This window comes from Nematostella vectensis, chromosome 4, assembly GCF_932526225.1.
Source record: "Nematostella vectensis chromosome 4, jaNemVect1.1, whole genome shotgun sequence".
In the NCBI taxonomy this organism is placed as follows: domain Eukaryota; kingdom Metazoa; phylum Cnidaria; class Anthozoa; order Actiniaria; family Edwardsiidae; genus Nematostella; species Nematostella vectensis.
This window is the reverse complement of record NC_064037.1, coordinates 7818781-7841132: the sequence shown is the minus strand read 5'-3', so window position 1 is coordinate 7841132 and position 22352 is coordinate 7818781. Positions and strand designations below refer to the sequence as shown.

Below are 22352 nucleotides of genomic sequence, written 5' to 3'. Positions count from 1 at the left end.
CCCCCCTTACTTACCGTTACCTCACCAGTGAAAAATGTGTCTTTTCAAGAAGTAGACAAAACCTTCAGAAGATGAAAGGTTAAATGAGAGTAAAATAAAAAAGGCGTTGTAAGAAAAGTTAAAAAAACCGCCCACATTGTGTACACTCTAATTTTTATAAGAACCTTTTTTTAAGAACGTCCATCATGGGATTTCACCAAATTGTAAGAACATGCTAAGAACACATACCGAGGCTCAGATAGCAGAATTTTTTAGTCCTGATGCGTTCTAAAATGCAGAGCATATAATACATTTTTTTCTGATTTTTATAACATCTTAAATAACTCTTACTTTTTGGATCTAAATGGATAGCAACTCATCACAACTTCTCTTATTATGACTAACAGATAAAAAGTAATTTAAGAAGGTTCGTTAGTTATTCTTTGTAGGATTTTTTAAATTTTACTCTTTATAAAATTGACGTCTAGTAGTTTCAAATCTCGTCCGATTTTATTCATATAATTTTCGGATTATAATATTTTTACATATTTTTAAATTTTCTCTAAAACAAATTGAAGGATAACGCAATGTTGCCCGAAGCAAAGCTAGAAAATGGAGTATACGGACAAAAAAAATTTACATGGTCAATTTAGACTTGCCACTATGATCCCCATCATGCCTAAGTATAAGTTATGTCTCTCCGCAAATTTAAAGAAAAAGCAGCGGTTATTTTTGGAAATATTTGGAAAGTTAATAAAATACTGATCTGTTCATATGTTAAATAACTTTTTAAAGTCGGTTTAAATAAACTAAAACAGTAGCCCATCGAATACGGATGATTTTAATGATGATTTAAAAATATCATAATCCGAAAACATGAATAAAATCGGACGAGATTTGAGACTTCTAGAAGTCAATTTTATAACGAGTAAATGCTATAAACGATTTGAGGAAACGCATCCGAGCGGAAGTCAACGTGGTCTTATTTTATTGCGCGAAAACAGGTGCGCGCGTAAGGAACTCTGGGAAGGCCGGGCGCTCTAGACAAAAGAACATCACTTCTGAGGGGAAATATGGCGGAGTCAGTCGTCAACGAAACTTTGGCAAATCTCACAGCGGCTGCCAACGAAACGGCAAAAAATGCGACTGGAAGAGCCGCTGCGACTCCTGAGGGAATGCTCACCGCTTACACTGGGCTGATTGTGATGGCTTTATTGCCTATTTTCTACGGATCTTTCCGATCAGTTCATGCCGTTCTTGAACAGAAGGTAAGATGGAGATCAGCCTTGTACCTTTATATTTATTGGTTCATTGACTTTTTATTGAAAGGAGTATCCTCAACCAAAGACAAGTCGAATTCCCCTTATTATTTCTACTCCTTGTTGAAGACTTCGCTGTTCTCTTGCACTATTGATATTGCGATCGATCTTTTAGAGTCCATTTTGACACGTAATCTTTCGAACCTTACGGATGTTTGAGGGCATTTTCCGGGTTACAAAGCCCACTCGATAAAATGTGTGGGTTTCTTAATTTATTCTGATAGGGGGAAAACTGATCCATTTAAGCCGCAGCTCAAGTGCCCATGGTGATGAGAATAATTACTTTAGTGGTTGTTGATATTTATGATTGTTTGGGGGAACTCCAAAATATTTGTTGCTGTTTCGACAAGGGCCGCTGAGAGAGGGAGTGTGAGGTGGTATGTTTTTTGTTATTAGTTGTTTTGAGGTTATCAAATTGCCTATTTTTTAGCTGAATTTACAAAAAGACAGACCAAAAACAGATTTCTCCCCCCCCCCCCCCTCCTATTTTGAGTTTTTTACAGCCCACCAAAGTCAAACACCGGTGTACTTCCCTGCTAGCAGAGACCCTTGTGATGGGCAAAAACTTTTTTTGTTGCACATGCGTGAGCGTTTCTAAGCAACCGCGTGACATGCCAAAAGCCGAACCATCGCGCGAAAGCTGTCAATATGCTTTGCATAGGTTTTGTCACAAATTATAATCAAACTCCGTTTAGTTCTCCTCTTTGAAAAAAGAAAACAGCTGTTTTATATCAATCACCTAAATTGTCACTTAAAAGAGTGAACAGCCAAGCAGCAAAGACGAGTTTAGTCTTGTTTGCGGGATAAATTTCAAGACATCTGGGCAGGCGAGTTTCTTCAATGTAAATATTGCACAGTTGGACTCTAAGAAAATGTTACCAAATCAAACTTTTTGGTAAACTTCGATCAGCTTAGTCCAGAAGAATATGCAAAAGCTGTAAACAGAAGAAAAATTGTGAATGAAGATTAAGCATTAAATGGCTTCTTTTATATTTCATTGTGTGATATTTCTTTTCGAATGCAGGCTTATTATCCAGCAGCAGATATACGCTTCACGCATGTGCTAGTCATTGTGGGCTAAAATATTAAACAATGAACAGAGCATGCGCTCTGGATCGGTTTGATCAAACAAAGTTTCGACCCATGGCAGAGGTCTCTTTTCCTTGCAAATGCATGCCCAGTGAAATACAGAGAAAAGAGGCCTCTGCTAGCAGGGAACCGCTGAACCTATGAAGTCAGCTAAATCCAAGCTTACCAACAGTGCTTTGCACTCACAACTCTAATCTCACATTACATCAGCATATTGGGAGAGTGCCCTAGGACATTTTGGCACAATTGAGTGTTGTGCTTATGGATGTTTTGGTGGTTTTCTGGTGAACTTTTGCTCTGATGATTTTTTTCTTTACATTAGCGTTCCATTCTTTACAGAAATCGGGAGAGAAACCAGAGAGTATGACATCAAAGGATGCTGCTATGTTTCCTATTATTGCAAGTTGTACTTTACTTGGCCTCTATATCTTTTTCAAGGTAATTATTTAAATTAGTTGCACCAAGATCACCACAAAGTCAAAGCAGCAATTGCGCCAGTTTACTTCCCGAGGGCCAACAGAAACCTCAACCGATCTGCACTATTTAACAGGCCATCCGATCTAAATCATCAGTCACATTATGGAAGAAACTTCCAGTAGACATGCTTTTTCAATTTTGAAATATTTAGCGCATTTACCATTAAAAATCATCAGAGATTGTTACATAATCAACTGGAAATGATTGCCACTTTAATTTGGCTGATTAATTTTCTAAAAAAAGTAAAGTGAATACTCCTTTTCAAAATTACCTTTTTTATTTTTGTAGTGATTCCCACTTTCTGCTTCTCTTTTGCATGTCATGATTTTTAAAGTTCAGTTTCTCTTCTTTTGTTTCAGATTTTCAGCAAAGAATATGTCAACCTGTTGTTGACCATGTATTTTTTTGGTTTGGGAGTGCTTGCCCTGACCCACTTGCTCAGGTATAGATAGATATAGACTTGCCCAGGTATAGATAGATATAGACTTGCCCAGGTATAGATAGATATAGACTTGCCCAGGTATAGATAGATATAGACTTGCTCAGGTATAGATAGATATAGACTTGCTCAGGTATAGATAGATATAGACTTGCTCAGGTATAGATAGATATAGACTTGCTCAGGTATAGATAGATATAGACTTGCTCAGGTATAGATAGATATAGACTTGCTCAGGTACAGTATAGATAGATATAGACTTGCTCAGGTACAGTATAGATAGATATAGACTTGCTCAGGTATAGATAGATATAGACTTGCTCAGGTATAGATAGATATAGACTTGCTCAGGTATAGATAGATATAGACTTGCCCAGGTATAGATAGATATAGACTTGCTCAGGTATAGATAGATATAGACTTGCTCAGGTATAGATAGATATAGACTTGCCCAGGTATAGATAGATGCCCTCACCCACTTGCTCAGGTATAGATAGATATAGACTTGCCCAGGTATAGATAGATATAGACTTGCCCAGGTATAGATAGATATAGACTTGCCCAGGTATAGATAGATATAGACTTGCTCAAGTATAGATAGATATAGACTTGCTCAGGTACAGTATAGATAGATATAGACTTGCTCAGGTATAGATAGATAAAGACTTGCTCAGGTATAGATAGATGCCCTCACCCACTTGCCCAGGTATAGATAGATGCCCTGACCCACTTGCTCAGGTATAGATAGATATAGACTTGCCCAGGTATAGATAGATATAGACTTGCTCAGGTATAGATAGATATAGACTTGCCCAGGTATAGATAGATATAGACTTGCCCAGGTATAGATAGATATAGACTTGCTCAGGTATAGATAGATATAGACTTGCTCAGGTATAGATAGATATAGACTTGCCCAGGTATAGATAGATATAGACTTGCCCAGGTATAGATAGATGCCCTCACCCACTTGCTCAGGTATAGATAGATATAGACTTGCCCAGGTATAGATAGATATAGACTTGCCCAGGTATAGATAGATATAGACTTGCCCAGGTATAGATAGATATAGACTTGCTCAGGTATAGATAGATATAGACTTGCTCAGGTATAGATAGATATAGACTTGCCCAGGTATAGATAGATATAGACTTGCCCAGGTATAGATAGATGCCCTCACCCACTTGCTCAGGTATAGATAGATATAGACTTGCCCAGGTATAGATAGATATAGACTTGCCCAGGTATAGATAGATATAGACTTGCCCAGGTATAGATAGATATAGACTTGCTCAGGTATAGATAGATATAGACTTGCTCAGGTATAGATAGATATAGACTTGCCCAGGTATAGATAGATATAGACTTGCTCAGGTATAGATAGATATAGACTTGCTCAGGTACAGTATAGATAGATATAGACTTGCTCAGGTACAGTATAGATAGATATAGACTTGCTCAGGTATAGATAGATATAGACTTGCTCAGGTACAGTATAGATAGATATAGACTTGCTTAGGTATAGATAGATGCCCTCACCCACTTGCTCAGGTATAGATAGATAAAGACTTGCTTAGGTATAGATAGATGCCCTCACCCACTTGCTCAGGTATAGATAGATATAGACTTGCTCAGGTATAGATAGATATAGACTTGCTCAGGTATAGATAGATATAGACTTGCTCAAGTATAGATAGATATAGACTTGCCCAGGTATAGATAGATGCCCTCACCCACTTGCTCAGGTATAGATAGATGCCCTCACCCACTTGCTCAGGTATAGATAGATGCCCTCACCCACTTTCCCAGGTATAGATAGATTCCCTCACCCACTTGCTCAGGTATAGATAGATGCCCTCACCCACTTGCTCAGGTATAGATAGATGCCCTCACCCACTTGCCCAGGTATAGATAGATGCCCTCACACACTTGCTCAGGTATAGATAGATGGCCTCACCCACTTGCCCAGGTATAGATAGATGCCCTCACCCACTTGTTCAGGTATAGATAGATGCCCTCACCCACTTGCTCAGGTATAGATAGATGCCCTCACCCACTTGCTCAGGTATAGATAGATGCCCTCACCCACTTGCTCAGGTATAGATAGATGCCCTCACCCACTTGCCCAGGTATAGATAGATGCCCTCACCCACTTGCTCAGGTATAGATAGATGCCCTCACCCACTTGCACAGGTATAGATAGATGCCCTCGCCCACTTGCTCAGGTATAGATAGATGCCCTCACCCACTTGCCCAGGTATAGATAGATGCCCTCACCCACTTGCCCAGGTATAGATAGATGCCCTCACCCACTTGCCCAGGTATAGATAGATGCCCTCACCCACTTGCACAGGTATAGATAGATGCCCTCACCCACTTGCTCAGGTATAGATAGATAAAGACTTGCTCAGGTATAGATAGATATAGACTTGCTCAGGTATAGATAGATATAGACTTGCTCAGGTACAGTATAGATAGATATAGACTTGCTTAGGTATAGATAGATGCCCTCACCCACTTGCTCAGGTATAGATAGATAAAGACTTGCTTAGGTATAGATAGATGCCCTCACCCACTTGCTCAGGTATAGATAGATATAGACTTGCTCAGGTATAGATAGATATAGACTTGCTCAGGTATAGATAGATATAGACTTGCTCAAGTATAGATAGATATAGACTTGCCCAGGTATAGATAGATGCCCTCACCCACTTGCTCAGGTATAGATAGATGCCCTCACCCACTTGCTCAGGTATAGATAGATGCCCTCACCCACTTTCCCAGGTATAGATAGATTCCCTCACCCACTTGCTCAGGTATAGATAGATGCCCTCACCCACTTGCTCAGGTATAGATAGATGCCCTCACCCACTTGCCCAGGTATAGATAGATGCCCTCACACACTTGCTCAGGTATAGATAGATGGCCTCACCCACTTGCCCAGGTATAGATAGATGCCCTCACCCACTTGCTCAGGTATAGATAGATGCCCTCACCCACTTGCTCAGGTATAGATAGATGCCCTCACCCACTTGCTCAGGTATAGATAGATGCCCTCACCCACTTGCTCAGGTATAGATAGATGCCCTCACCCACTTGCCCAGGTATAGATAGATGCCCTCACCCACTTGCTCAGGTATAGATAGATGCCCTCACCCACTTGCACAGGTATAGATAGATGCCCTCGCCCACTTGCTCAGGTATAGATAGATGCCCTCACCCACTTGCCCAGGTATAGATAGATGCCCTCACCCACTTGCCCAGGTATAGATAGATGCCCTCACCCACTTGCCCAGGTATAGATAGATGCCCTCACCCACTTGCACAGGTATAGATAGATGCCCTCACCCACTTGCACAGGTATAGATAGATGCCCTCACCCACTTGCCCAGGTATAGATAGATGCCCTCGCCCACTTGCTCAGGTATAGATAAATGCCCTCACCCACTTGCTCAGGTATAGATAGATGCCCTCACCCACTTGCACAGGTATAGATAGATGCCCTCACCCACTTGCTCAGGTATAGATAGATGCCCTCACCCACTTGCTCAGGTATAGATAGATATAGACTTGCTCAGGTATAGATAGATATAGACTTGCTCAGGTATAGATAGATATAGACTTGCTCAAGTATAGATAGATATAGACTTGCCCAGGTATAGATAGATGCCCTCACCCACTTGCTCAGGTATAGATAGATGCCCTCACCCACTTGCTCAGGTATAGATAGATATAGACTTGCTCAGGTATAGATAGATATAGACTTGCTCAGGTATAGATAGATATAGACTTGCTCAAGTATAGATAGATATAGACTTGCTCAGGTATAGATAGATGCCCTCACCCACTTGCTCAGGTATAGATAGATGCCCTCACCCACTTGCTCAGGTATAGATAGATATAGACTTGCTCAGGTATAGATAGATATAGACTTGCTCAGGTATAGATAGATATAGACTTGCTTAGGTATAGATAGATGCCCTCACCCACTTGCTCAGGTATAGATAGATGCCCTCACCCACTTGCTCAGGTATAGATAGATGCCCTCACCCACTTGCTCAGGTATAGATAGATGCCCTCACCCACTTGCTCAGGTATAGATAGATGCCCTCGCCCACTTGCTCAGGTATAGATAGATGCCCTCACCCACTTGCCCAGGTATAGATAGATGCCCTCACCCACTTGCTCAGGTATAGATAGATGCCCTCACCCACTTGCTCAGGTATAGATAGATGCCCTCACCCACTTGCTCAGGTATAGATAGATGCCCTCACCCACTTGCTCAGGTATAGATAGATGCCCTCACCCACTTGCTCAGGTATAGATAGATATAGACTTGCTCAGGTATAGATAGATATAGACTTGCTCAGGTATAGATAGATATAGACTTGCTCAGGTATAGATAGATATAGACTTGCTCAAGTATAGATAGATATAGACTTGCTCAGGTATAGATAGATGCCCTCACCCACTTGCTCAGGTATAGATAGATGCTCTCACCCACTTGCTCAGGTATAGATAGATATAGACTTGCTCAGGTATAGATAGATATAGACTTGCTCAGGTATAGATAGATATAGACTTGCTTAGGTATAGATAGATGCCCTCACCCACTTGCTCAGGTATAGATAGATGCCCTCACCCACTTGCTCAGGTATAGATAGATGCCCTCACCCACTTGCTCAGGTATAGATAGATGCCCTCACCCACTTGCTCAGGTATAGATAGATGCCCTCGCCCACTTGCTCAGGTATAGATAGATGCCCTCACCCACTTGCCCAGGTATAGATAGATGCCCTCACCCACTTGCTCAGGTATAGATAGATGCCCTCACCCACTTGCTCAGGTATAGATAGATGCCCTCACCCACTTGCTCAGGTATAGATAGATGCCCTCACCCACTTGCCCAGGTATAGATAGATGCCCTCACCCACTTGCCCAGGTATAGATAGATGCCCTCACCCACTTGCTCAGGTATAGATAGATGCCCTCACCCACTTGCTCAGGTATAGATAGATGCCCTCACCCACTTGCTCAGGTATAGATAGATGCCCTCACCCACTTGCTCAGGTATAGAAAGATGCCCTCACCCACTTGCTTAGGTATAGATAGATGCCCTCACCCACTTGCTCAGGTATAGAAAGATGCCCTCACCCACTTGCTTAGGTATAGATAGATGCCCTCGCCCACTTGCTCAGGTATAGATAGATGCCCTCACCCACTTGCCCAGGTATAGATAGATGCCCTCACCCACTTGCCCAGGTATAGATAGATGCCCTCACCCACTTGCCCAGGTATAGATAGATGCCCTCACCCACTTGCCCAGGTATAGATAGATGCCCTCACCCACTTGCACAGGTATAGATAGATGCCCTCACCCACTTGCACAGGTATAGATAGATGCCCTCACCCACTTGCCCAGGTATAGATAGATGCCCTCGCCCACTTGCTCAGGTATAGATAAATGCCCTCACCCACTTGCTCAGGTATAGATAGATGCCCTCACCCACTTGCACAGGTATAGATAGATGCCCTCACCCACTTGCCCAGGTATAGATAGATGCCCTCACCCACTTGCCCAGGTATAGATAAGTAAGGCAGGCAGAGGGGAGGGGAGGGGAGGCAAAAAGGGAGATGTACACGCCTCTCAAAATACCAAGATGACCTAATCACACAGTGTCATGTATTTTGTAGAGTTTGCTCTTTACTTATCATAATAACAGGATATTGGCAGACAATATCAATAACAATCTGGTTGATTGTCTTTATCCCTGAATCTTACAGTATTTTCAGAATATTCTGATTCCAGAAAAAAAAAAACAGATCTGATCTAATAGGCTAAGATTCAGGAATATCCTGACCCTGTCTAAAATTCTGACCCCAATACTAATATATGTACATGTAAAGATATATTTTGTATTCAAATTTTGTATTCAAATTTTGTATTCAAATAGGAACAGGATAACACTTTAACCAAACTTCTTTTTGTGTTATATTGTTCACCTAAATTATAAAAGGTTGCTATTTGTCTTACATAGGCCAAATGTCGAGCGGCTAATGCCTTCATTCTTCCCCAATCAAAACTACACATTTGACCTGACAGAGGGCACAGGAGACCAAAAAAAAGGTAATAATAATATTTATATGTGGACATGCCAACCATATGAGTAAAGCGGCACTATCCACATTTGGATATTCAAAGTAGTGAAACTGTAATTTCGTGGAGCAGTTGGCAGAGCATGGCTCTGTAGTGCCTGACGTGCCTCTCACCACTGGGTTCGATTTTTGGGTCTGACATGAGTTGATTTAGTTGGTTAGTTGCAAGTTTTTCTCCGGTTTTGCGGTTTTTTCTCCGGTTTTCCTTATCTCTCCACAAAACCAACAATTTCTAAGCTGTGATCCGTGGTCAGACACAAGTTGTATGGCAGCTGCCTGAGGTGCCTTCAACTCGACCATGTCTGAATCTGCGCCTTAGTAATTCAGCGTCTAGCTGCGTTGAGAGTGATTAGCTACTTTCTTTTTTTTTTTTTTTATTTTTTTTTTTTCAGAGGTAATGCACTATGACTTTGATCGAATTGATCTACTCTGTCTGGGAGGCTCATTTGTGTTTGGAGTCTGGTATCTTTTAAAAAAGGTAAGTCTTTGCCGTGATAAAAAGTAATTTTAGTTTAGGTATGAAGCCTATAAATGCTGTACATTATTTGCACTTACTTTAAAAATAAAATGCAGCAAAGGGAAGTTTGAGTGTAGGGTTGCATAAATTTAAAATGTGCATATATAGTCTTTGCTGTGATAAAAAGTAATTTAGCTTAGGTATGAAGCCTATAAATGCTGTACATTATTTGCACTTACTTTAAAAATAAAATGCAGCAAAGGGAAGTCTGAGTCTAGGGTTGCATAAATTAAAAAATATATACACCTGTTTTTAAATATGTTGTTGGCGCTAACGGCAATTGCCATTGGTAGCCAACTTGTTAGAGTCTGGATTTTTTGGCAAGAAAACCTGGACTTGGAAGAGTGGTGCGAGCAATGGTTGACAAATGACTTAATATTTTGTGGATACAGTAAAAACTGAAATAAAGAAAGGACTAATCAGTCTGTGATCTTTTAAAAAAACATATTGTTAAATAATTGGAAGATGTTTGTTATAATGTTTGTCTTGGTCTTTCAGCACTGGATTGCCAACAATATCTTCGGCCTGGCCTTTTCATTAAATGGTGTTGAACTGCTACACCTCAACTCCATCTCCACGGGCTGTATCCTATTGGGCGGGCTCTTCATTTATGATATCTTCTGGGTATGTACTGGACCTCAGAGGGGAGGGGCTCTTCCTTTATGAGATCTTCTGGGAATGTACCTCAGAGGGGAGGGGCTCTTCCTTTATGAGATCTTCTGGGAATGTACCTCTGAGGGGAGGGCTCTTCCTTAATGAGATCTTCTGGGAATGTGCCTTATAATGTAGGGGCTCTTCCTTTATGAGATCTTCTGGGAATGTGCCTTATAGTGGAAGGGCTCTTCCTTTATGATATCTTCTGCGAATGTACCTTATAGCGGAGGGGCTCTTCCTTTATAAAATATTCTAGGAATGTGCCTCAAAGGTGAGGGCTTTTTGCGTATGATATCTTCTGGGAATGTACCTTATAGTAGAGGGGCTCTCCCTTTATGAAATATTCTAGGAATGTGCCTCAAAGGTGAGGGCTCTTCACTTGTGGTATCTTCTGGGAATGTGCCTCACAGGCTCTTCATTTGCATTATCTTTGTTTTCAGTATCTTTACAATATCTCTGGGTATGTGCTAGCATAATGCTTTAGTGATTTAATGCTTTAGTGATTTAATGCTTTAGTGATTCTTTTTGGAAGCAAAGGGGGAGTATGCCGCTAGCATCCATGTGTAATTATTTATGGGTTCAATTGTTTGTTTTTCAGGTTTTTGGTACAGATGTAATGGTGACTGTTGCAAAGTCATTTGAAGCACCAATCAAGTGTAAGTTCCAACCATTTATTGTGTTCATAAAATCACCCAATTGATATCGTGTCTATCCTGGAGATAAAAAGCGTTTAATGGCTGTTGTTTTATTGTAAATGGTATTGTAATTGTAAAGAGCCTGGGGTGATTACTTGGGAAACCTGTGCTTCCTCAGATTTTTTTAGTTTTTCTAACTTTACAAGAGCTCTGAGCAAAAATCAGTGATTTGTTAAATATATCTTTCCCTTTCTTACTCACATATCAACCAGTTGACCACCAAACATGAAAATGGACTTTTTTGTATTGCATTTGTTGAGAAAAACATTATTGAAATAACTGTTTTAAATTGTAGTGGTTTTCCCTATGGATATCTTAGAGAAGGGCTTTGCAGCGAACAACTTTGCCATGCTAGGACTTGGGGACATTGTTATTCCAGGTTTGTTGGTCAAAATGAGTAAAGTCTAGATTTGTGAGCCCTTTGTTCTCAGATACCGTCACACACTGAACATACAATGGACAAGTGGGTACCCGGGAAACCAGGGGAGGATCTTACTGTTCTGCAACCCTGTATTTATTTGTTTATCTTGGTCATTCAGAGTTACTTAGAGGTTCCCTCATGTCTACAATGTATTTAGCTAATTACACTTTAACTTGACCTTATCAGTTTTGCATGTCACGTTGTTTTTTCGCGGTTATTTTCCCAGTTTTCTAATAGATGGACATGTTATTTTAAAGTTGCATTAAATCTACATTTAAAGTTTGTTCCATATCACTCATGTATACTGTATATTGTCTCCAATAAACTGGTATGCTTAACTCCTCACACCCTGTGTGTTGTATATGTAGAATGTACAATATAAACAATTTCTGTGTGAAGGATCGCAGAGACTAAGGACAGAATAGAAAAACTTTAAATAGGGGCAAAGGAATAGCAAAGTAAAAAATTCTGACTATGAATTCCAAACTACAGTTTTTCAACTACCCGTTTTTGGTGAACCATATTTATACTCTGGTTAACAAACACTACTTTTGGGTATTTTGATTAATTTCAAACAACAGATACTGTATTCATGGGAATGGCTGGTTGTAGAAGTACCAATGTAATCTATATGTATTATCCAACTCATGGTATTTTGGCTTCATTTTGTAGGAATCTTCATCGCCTTACTACTAAGATATGATGTCAGGTGAGATAGCCTTTTCAACCATTCTCTTGGAATTCTTATTGGATTGGCTCTATCTTGTACAACTCGCTGCATGCCTCATTTCTGCATATTTCCAAGTGTTTGTAGGGGGATTATAGAGGGTGACTTAAACAAGTCCATCTTTCTTGTTCCATTCTCTAACAGTATGTTGTTCTATTCACAGCAAGCACGGGAGTAAGAGCACTGTGTATTTCTATGCCACTTTCATGGCATATTTGGTTGGACTTATTACCACAGTTCTTGTGATGCACAAGTTTAAGGCGGCCCAGCCCGCTCTGCTCTATCTAGTCCCCGCTTGTGTTGGAACCCCACTCACACTCGCTCTGCTACGAGGAGAAATCAAAGAAATCTTGAAGTAAGTTTAAATAACCGTGATTAGTTATTGGGTTTGAAAGTCACACTTGTCATTCGATTCACCATGGTGCTATGAAACAGCACCTTTAGCCTGGGCCGGGTTGCTAGAAAGCAGGTTAACGCTAACGCTGGGATAAATGCTCGTTTTATCCAATCAAAAGCCGTATTTATCCCAGGTTAGTGCTAACCTGCTTTCTGTGAACCAGCCCCTGCACAGCAAGCGTTTACGGGAGTAAGAACAGGCGAAAAATGAAAAGAGAAGAGGGCGGGTAAGGTCACCATTCTTTCCCTCCACATTTCTTTCTGCCTTCCCCCTTTTTCTGCGCTGTCGAACTCATAAGCTCTGTCAAAGCTGAAACCCAAGGAACTATGCAGGCTATTGCACCTTTGGTGACAGGCATATGCACTGTATGCAAAAGAAACCATCGGTTAAAAACGGATACCGTACCTTACCTCAACTCCATTTGTTCCAGATACGAAGACCATCCCGATCTTGATAATTATGACGAAAATAACAAGAAAGAGTCCAGTCCTGGGGAGGCGGTAAATGGTGATTCAAAAAAATCCCAGTAGTGCTCTCCCCCAACCCGTCCCTGGCATAGCCTCCATTGCCTCCATCCAACTCGACCCACTCTATCTGGCAACCTTCGTCCACTCTGAGCCATTCTATCTGGTATTCAGCTATTGGTATTTATGTCCTCGTATATAGTTAGTGGTGTTACCAACTAACGTTGTCAATAGAAAACTGTTATATTAAGGGAATAAAAATAAAGAAACTGTCTCATTCAACCGGGTCGTGTGCGTCGGTAAAATCTATATTTGCGATCCCTCTGTAGGTCTTGTCGAATGCAAGCCATATTAAGGGTGCAATGATGCAATTATCGCATGCGTAGATGGGGCTGAAGAGACAATATATTTTGGGGGGTAACAAAAAATCCTTAAATGACAGAAAATGCAAATTTATTTGATTCTTAACAAATCTTCACTTTCTGTACATTTAATAATCGTTTTTAATATTGTACATTTCAATACTACTTCGCTGGAAACTACGAGTACACTTTATGCATATTTAACACTAATACATTCTAATAGTGTCCCCTGGCTTGACAAAGTACTCTATGACTATCGCAAGTGAATGAAAACCATACTATAGAATATTGAAAAAGGAGTTAAGTTTTTATTTTCGTATACGGTCCTGCTACCCAAGATATTTGAAGAGGGTTCCAATATTTTCCTGTTTACCCTGTACACCTCTGCAGAAAATAGAAAGTTCTTTATACGTGCCATTGCTTTCATCTTAAATTAATTGTTTGTATCTCCCACGATGCTGTGCAACACCTCATTTTTAAATTCACCTTTAGATGAAATGAAATATTACTATGCAAAATAGATAAACGGAATATATTTGCTTCCGGCCTTAAGAAGCTGTATAGAATAAGATTCCTGTTGATCAATAAGTGAAACTGTAAATGCTCGTTTTAATGCCCGCTTTAAATGTGCGCGCCCTCTAATAAGCGCCACCTCTAAGGCGCAACCAGTGTGAAAACGTGTGCTTCCAATTTTAAAGGTGTGGCTCTGACCAGACGCTCGAGGAAGCCCGAAAAAGACATGTAACAGATCTCATATTAGATCTGAATTATAGCGCGCTTTCCGAATTAGAGCCCCGCACAAGTCAAAATAATGCAACAGCAATAATGATGATACTTATGACAATTATAAAAAGCAGGGTTCTTGAGAGAGTTTCTTTATACTTTTTGAATAAGATCTCCATCATATGGTGAGATGCGCACAGTTCATTATTCTTGACAGGAAATATCAGGCCATTTTTGTCTTGAATTGTATCTCGAGCCTTTGGCCGCATGAACCTTACTTTTTCCTATCACTGGCAGATGTATTCGAGACCTCCGTCTAAAGCTCAATATGTTGATAAATTCCCTGCGGAATGATCTGTTAAGAATGCCGTAAATAAAGGGATTGATAGACGAGCTTCCGTATCCGAGTAAAATATAAGCGAGGTATACCTCCCTCGGGATGTCTAGATGCGAGAAAAACACGCCTACCATGTCGATCACTGCAATAGGTGCCCAGCAGACAATAAACCCTACGACTGTCACAAAAAGAGTCTTTGTCACTTTGACATCCTCCACGTTCACTGCTAAGCGCATCTGGGCGTTTGGAATTAGGGTTGGGGCTGTAAAATCCTTCACGTTTACTGCTGAGTGCTTGTCGGAGTTGGATGGTACAGTTGGGGCTGTTACATCCTTCACGTTCACTGCTAAGTGCATCTGGGCGTTCGGTGGTAGTGTTGGGGCAGTGACATTCTCAACGTTCACTGCTAAGTTGTTGTTGGCGTTCGGTGGTACGGTTGGGGCTGTGAAATCCTCCACGTTCACTGCTAAGTTGTTGTCGGCGTTCGGTGGTAGGGTTGGGGCTGTGAAATCCTCCACGTTCACTGCTAAGTTGTTGTCTGCATTCGGTGGTACGTTTGGGGCTGTTACATCCTTCACGTTCACTGCTAAGTGCATCTGAGCGTTCGGTTGTAGTGTTGGGGCTGTGACATTCTCAACGTTCACTGCTAAGTTGTTGTCGGCGTTTGGTGGTAGGGCTGGGGCTGTGAAATCCTCCACGTTCACTGCTAAGTGCTTGTCGGCGTTCGGTGGTAGGGTTGGGGCTGTTACATCCTTCACGTTCACTGCTAAGTATTTGTCTTTGGGTGGTAGGGAGTTGGTTGGTAAGGAGAAGACTGCAGTGGTGTCCTTGCATTGAACATTTTTACACTTTTACTATGTGCTCTTATTTTCTTGAAGATCTTCCAGTAACACACCAATATGATCAGAACAGGAGTGTTTATGTAACAAATATCAGCGAAACGATGTAGCCTTTCTCGTAATCTTGTGTTTTAAATACCATAAAGCAGATTAGTTTCCCATAATGAAATTCGCTGACACTCAATTGCGCCATCATCGCCATTCCCGGACCGAGAGAAGCTATCACTATGATAATTGCGATGGAGATGTAAACTCGTCTTGTTGTGAAGTAGTTTCTGTATCTATCTGGAATTACCACGCGGTAATAACGATTAACAGCCATCGCTTATAGTCTGAAGAGACGTGAACGCCAAAAACCAAGTCAAAAAGCCTTGGAGTTGGCATACAGCGAATGGCTTAGTCCACAGCAGTGATATTGACTTCAAGCGACAGCGGCATGGACAGTGAGCCCATAAGGATATCAGATATAGCTAGGGTCACTACATACATGTTAGGTACAGTTCTTAGTCTCTTATCCCATGAGAATATCAGATATAGCTAGGGTCACTATATACATGTTAGGTACAGTCCTTAGTCACTTATCCCATGAGGATATCAGATATAGCTAGGGTCACTATATACATGTTAGGTACAGTTGTAACAGCTATACTTTTGGGTTCTCTAACCACATGTAACAAGCGGCTATGACTCTCTCTGACCACTTGTGACAAAACGACTATGACCCGCTTGGCTGGGGGAGGTACCGGTTTTTACTTGTCCGCTGTTATTAAGTCTTTACAACATCTGGTGTCTACAAGTATTGTCTTACAGGTGTCTCTTCAGTTGTTAAGTGAGTTTTTGGTGTGTTGGGGCTTCGGTACGCACCCATATTTATATGCTACTAAGACGGCATGTCCTTTAGGATAACTGACACTGACATCCCAAAGGGCTTTTAGCACTGTTTGGATAAGGGTTTAACCAATGGGTGTCCGAGGGACGACCTTCCTATGTGGGTGTGCCAGTCGGTAACCCTTGGGCTACCGTGACTTACGTAATGTTTACATGTTGCTACTGACTACGGTTGTCACACACTAACTTGTCACACTGCTAGTGCGCATGGCAAGATACACACATGAATATAATGATTGACAAGATTCCAATCATTTTTGCACTCAAACTCTTTAAATGTTCTAAATCCTAATTTCGTCGACGGCCAGGTCTGAATCTTACATAGGGCAACCCCTGTGTGAACTCAGACCTAACTTTGCTTATGTAGTTAACGGATACAGGACTAAAACAAATGCTCAAAACTCTGTTCTCCAGCACCACTTGAAAAGGGACGCGGTACGCCCATAAGTTTCCCGAGCAAAAGGTCAATCTGCTAAAAATATGAACTGCTTGGCTAAGCAATTTCTATGCGAGCGTTTTCGATTTTCCTGTCAAACGCGATAGGTTAGCTAAACAAAATGCTTTTAGTTGTCCCGTGGACTTCAATAAGCTGACAGCCGATCAGTATATAATTTCTAGATGCTAAATATCACTTCACTACATGTGTGACTTATTCCTGCGTAACACAGTTCTTAGTCTCTTATCCCATGAGGATATCAGATATAGCTAGGGTCACTATATACATGTTAGGTACAGTTCTTAGTCTCTTGTTCCTGTACACTGCCCAGCACACCATCAAGTTACCGATCAAGGCAGACACGGTTATAATCGTTATAATCGTCACCTCAAGAACCAGCTGTACTGCGAGATTTCAGATCTACCTGCATTTCATGTCCCATTGTCTTACCAAAGTTTGATCAAAAACTCTTCATCCGCGTAAGTCGAGGGTCTAGTCGTTTTACCGACCCTAAGTAAAAAAGTTTAAGTGTAAGGCAAACTCCAGTTAAGTTCATTTATTCCCTGCCTTATTAAGCGTTTGCACTTCTCTTCATAACTCCTATTTATTGAGGGCTTACTTATGGGTAATCAGTCCAGGAGCGAATTGTTTTGTAGCAGGTGATTTCAAACTCTTATTCAAAAGAGTAGTTAGAGACTCTTGTTCATGTCTCATTCATATTATTCTCTTCACAATACTTCAGTTCAAGCCAAAACAACTTTCATGACTTTCATCCTATATAAAGCATAGATCAAACAATTACCGGCCACTTGTTTGCCGTCGCATTAATGTTACTTCCTCTGAGGAGGTGGGATTACTGTTTATTTTATTGAGACTTAATTGCATTGACCATGCTTTGTGTTACCTTATTTATCAACGGGCAGTCAATTCAATTCTTAGCAAACCAAATCACACATTGGCTTCGGTTTGTGTTAGAGTGTGTTAGGGATGCTATATGTTCATCTTTTAAAAGCTTTTTGCCAGAACCTCGATTCGTTTGTCGGTATTGAAAACTATTCTTGACGCCCTCTGTCCCTTATTTTCCGCGGTACCTTAAAATGTAGCTGATGAGAAGCTTTAATCCATCCGAGCAAATACAAGCCATTCACTTCCTTATATGTTGCCTATTAGCTATTACGCGAGTCCTCTAGATATCCTGCGCCTGGACGCTACTAACCTATGTTTACTTCGCTCCTCTCCCCCACCCCCCATTCAACATTACGAAGCCTGCTACAAAGCTCTGAATTACTATAGAAGAGTCTTCAGCATCTGTGAGCGGTTAAATATTGTTTGGGCTATACCAAGTGTACGTTTACCAAGTGTACGCTTCATCCCAGATACACAGGTTAAGGAACACGGCCATTATTTTATCTTTGGGTTGTTTCTAATCAGACGTCGACACACATATGCTGCCAGATATAGGAACGAGTTTGCGTTTGGGGAACGCGGGTTAAAACGGTGAGCCTGTGCTCGGTACTTTATTCCTTTAGAATTCTCCATTGCTCTCGGGATTTTCTTTATCATACCATCAAAATTGAATGTCGTAGTAACGAGGCAAAGATGCAAATGCAAAGATGTTAGATTATCAGGTTTTTTTAATTGGGGCATGTTTATTTGTCACGTGTGTTATTGCGCTAACAATGTTATTCATCTGCACTAACAAGGGCGTTAAAATCTACGCTGTTTAGATCATTTATGAATATTTCTTTATTAAATTTAGTGAAATCTCTAAAGTACTTTCTATCTTTATAAGTTTGTTCAATATTGGTCCCCCTCGCTCTCTTTTGCTCATTCCTTTTCGGATATTTTAATTTGTATTTATTCAATACATATATATCGCTTACTACGACATTCAAGATTGAAAATAAGGTAAAGGATCTCCCGAGACAAAGGAGTAAAGTAAAGTACCGGGGACAGGCTCAACTTTATAACCCAGGTACACACATAAAAGGTAAAAATGCTTGCTCACACTTGCTCCTGGGAGCAAGAGTAGAAAAAAACGTAACCCCGTTCCTATTCTAGGAATGGTAACCCCCCTCCCTTTTTCGCTAACTTCTCGCGGGCAGGTGCAACATTGTTTCTTAAATCTACGAAAACAAATTTCGCACTTTGGAGGTGTTCCCACCTCAAAATCTAAATAAAATCTTAGAAAATATCCAAGAAGTCGTGTTAACAAAAATAACATTCCCAAAAATGGTAGCCAGCACTAACAGACACTTACCTAGGTAAGGGGGTGTGCCCACGCACGCAACCCCCCTCATTGCCACCTATTCAGCCAATCCTAGATATGCGCCTGACTAACTGTGTATCGCACCTTGTTGCGGGGCAAAGTGTGATCAGACGCATTATAATCACGCAATTCCCTAGTTCTTCCAACCGTAATATCGCTGGCCAACTATACCTCCACTAGCAATATACACCATTTCAGTGCTACTGTCCACGTGATCAACTCGTGACCAGATTGTTAAACTATCCATGTGACCTGGCCAGTTAGGTAGCTGAACACGTGATACGCAACGAAATGTTTCGGCAAGACGAAGTTGAAAGTCACGTGAGGAGGACTGACCCCAGGGATTGGCTGAGAAGGTTTCGCCGAGAAGCTCACCAATGTGTATTATTGTATCACCCTTATAATTGTTAAGACAGTCAATTCCAAATGTGGAAGATTCTGAAAAAAAAAAACACAAAATTTATTAAACTTTTAAATCGAGGAAAACAATCTCTCCGTCTGCTCCGCAAATATCGTTTACTTTTTCAACCTTTCCATTGCTACAGGGGTAGTGATTCCAGAGAGTATGGTTGTGTTTGGGAAGCTCAAAGAAATAACGAGAAAACTTACTTCATTCATTGTTCAATAAAATAAAGTGGCTTTCATTTAAAGGGTCTCTTCTCTTATTTTAGATAATCGAAAGCATATTTCCTATTTGCAATTCGTAACATTTTTTCGCGCCCTAAAAAGCTAAACTCACGAATTTTTTTTTTACTTACCGCACTATCGCTAGTTTTACTGGACATTTTACCGCACTATTTTGAAATAAATGCCGCACTATTTTCCGATTTTTACCGCATTTTACCAAATAAGGAATTGTTGGAGGAAGTGTTTATTGAAAGGAGGGGGGGGGGAGGATGTGTGATGCACCATCTTTAAATCGGACCATAGTTTTTTTTTAATATAGCGTGTATGACTGTGAATTTCTCTCAAAAAGTGTTTTCAAGGCTCGATTAGTACCTTATTATCTTGACTGGTAATAAGAAGTAAAACTCTTGCTTAATGATCTATTATACCTTCATTATCTGGCCAGGCAATCAGTAAGACTCTATCTTGATGATCTCTCAGAAGCTCAGGGCCTCCAGTCTGTTAAAAATCAAGAATGAGGTAATGTGGGCTACAACACATAGACTTTCACATCACAGTGCAGTCTTAGTTGAAGAAGTGGATATATCCAGGGGATGTGGGGGTGAAGGTGCAATCTTGGTATAAAAATATGGCGTTTATAGCAACTAGCACAAAGGTGCTTGCTGGTATTCACCTGAATATCCAAGTATCTCATCCCTTCAGGGTATATTTTATTATGATCAAACATAACAATGTCAGCTCCTCTTTCATGGAGGAGATACTCCCAATAGCCAGTGCCCTACAACACAAAGAACATGTCTAGTTGGTAGAGGGAATGTGTCTAATTAATAGATGGGTGAGGGGAGGTCTAATGGATTCAATTTGGGCCATACAATGGTTAATGTAGTTGAAACCCTTCCCTACGGTAGACAATAGAGACCATGCAAGCACTTATGTTGGGAGGGGCTTTTGGGACAGAGCAAAAAAATTCAAATTTTCCAAAAATAAGGTCTGGTTAACTTTGGTAAGCTTGAATTTTTGCATAGAATTTCCTCATGTTATGTAATTCAACATATCAAAAGTGTTTTTTCCTAATGGAATTAGCTTCGAGATATGAGGCTTGAAGTGCAAATTTTAATTGTTCAAAGTATGAATTCTCCTCGTTTTTAGGGAGAAGTCGGGCTCTTATAAAAAATTAAGCCAACTTTGCTTGCTAATATCTAATTTCCATATCTTCTTAATTTCTTTAAAATTTGGAATTAAGCTTTTGGTCGGAGGAAGTCCTTGTATGCGGAATCTTGAACTTATATATTAAGAATTGGAAAATTCCATGCCATTTTTTCCTCTGTCGGAGGGTTATAATAATTCAGCCCTTTTATGTGACACATACATTTAGGTTCCTTCAGGTCATTTTGGAAACTTTATACCAAAATCTCCAGATGCATCAGCTGTGAAGCTAGGTGTGTAATTTCTTTTTAAAGGATTTTTAATACTCATACCATTTTCCATATCTTTTTTAGGTCTGCTCCCCCAATCCCATCCCCAACGTCCATCTGAAGCAAAACCTCACTATGCGTTTGTCCCCCCACACCCATGGAATCCACCCTAGGTGGTATAACTACATGGCATGGGCATTTTAATAAGGGCCCCTACATAATGCTACAACAACCATTAGGCGACTTTAGCAAACACATACACCTAACTTACAGCTCCAGCAGAGATCACTGGCATGTGAAGGTTGATTATTTCATCAATTGCAGTAGATGATGGGATTGAGAAGGAAAACAAAATTTGCAAGCTCTGAGAAGAACTTCTATCATCGAGATCCCTTTGGAATAAAAAGACCAGAAGTATATAATATAAATATTTACAAATCTTGCTTAAATCTGCATATACACTTGGCAAATGGGACTTGTTTTTTACAGTAGCACTCTGGAAAGCAGTTTTTAATTTGAAGAATCTTATTTAATAGAGATATCAACCTATATAGTTTAGAATTAAAGTAAATACTATAGCAGACAACTAGTATATACAGGGAGTCCACCGTGTTAACATTGATTGATTGATTGGTTGATTGACAAGCACCTCTTTCAGGTCAAAATGGGACCACCATCAGGGGGTTATGTCAATCAAATAGTAAGCTTTATTCATCCTAACTGGCTTCCTTCCTAAAGCTGTCAATGTGTCCATTGAAACATGTGTAAAAATATCAGCTCCCACTCTTAACCCTAACCTTATCCATTTCAAGAGGGTTTGCCTTGATTCTTCCTCCAATTTGGGATTGCAAAATTGATTAATATCATTTGGGGCTTGGTCCATCTTATGTTTAAATATCTCATAATACAAGTTTCTGCCCTTAGCCTGTCTTTGTCTTAAATCACCCAAAGCAATCTCAGACTGTGTTACTTTCTTTTTAGCCTCCATTCAAAACATTAAATTTTGTGACTGTTATTGTGGTTTACCTGTTGTTTATCCAAAAGAGTTGACCTGGGCTAGACTTTTTTCTTTCTGATTGGCTCCTTGAAATCACATGATTATACAAATATATTGAAAATTAC

General features: G+C 40.4%; 2 protein-coding genes and 1 pseudogene across 2 annotated transcripts; 1 reads left to right on the top strand and 2 right to left on the bottom strand.

The window, feature by feature from the left end:
- The first annotated feature begins 1013 nt into the window (after window positions 1–1013).
- LOC5519731 (minor histocompatibility antigen H13) lies at window positions 1014–13616 on the top strand. Its single transcript, XM_001639563.2, has 11 exons — window positions 1014–1247; window positions 2727–2825; window positions 3224–3306; window positions 9342–9430; window positions 9852–9937; window positions 10475–10600; window positions 11229–11286; window positions 11621–11704; window positions 12419–12455; window positions 12637–12828; window positions 13301–13616. The coding sequence occupies exons 1-11, from the start codon at window positions 1053–1055 to the stop codon at window positions 13398–13400; spliced, it is 1149 nt and encodes a 382-aa protein (XP_001639613.2). The 5' UTR covers window positions 1014–1052; the 3' UTR covers window positions 13401–13616.
- A 154-nt stretch (window positions 13617–13770) lies between these two features.
- LOC5519636 lies at window positions 13771–17333 on the bottom strand (annotated as a pseudogene).
- A 127-nt stretch (window positions 17334–17460) lies between these two features.
- LOC116603372 lies at window positions 17461–22235 on the bottom strand. The gene is made up of 5 exons (XM_032364483.2): window positions 22028–22235; window positions 21502–21622; window positions 20489–20593; window positions 20244–20313; window positions 17461–19626 (listed from the first exon to the last, which is right to left on the bottom strand). The coding sequence occupies exons 1-5, from the start codon at window positions 22216–22218 to the stop codon at window positions 19322–19324; spliced, it is 792 nt and encodes a 263-aa protein (XP_032220374.1). The 5' UTR covers window positions 22219–22235; the 3' UTR covers window positions 17461–19321.
- Window positions 22236–22352: the final 117 nt, after the last annotated feature.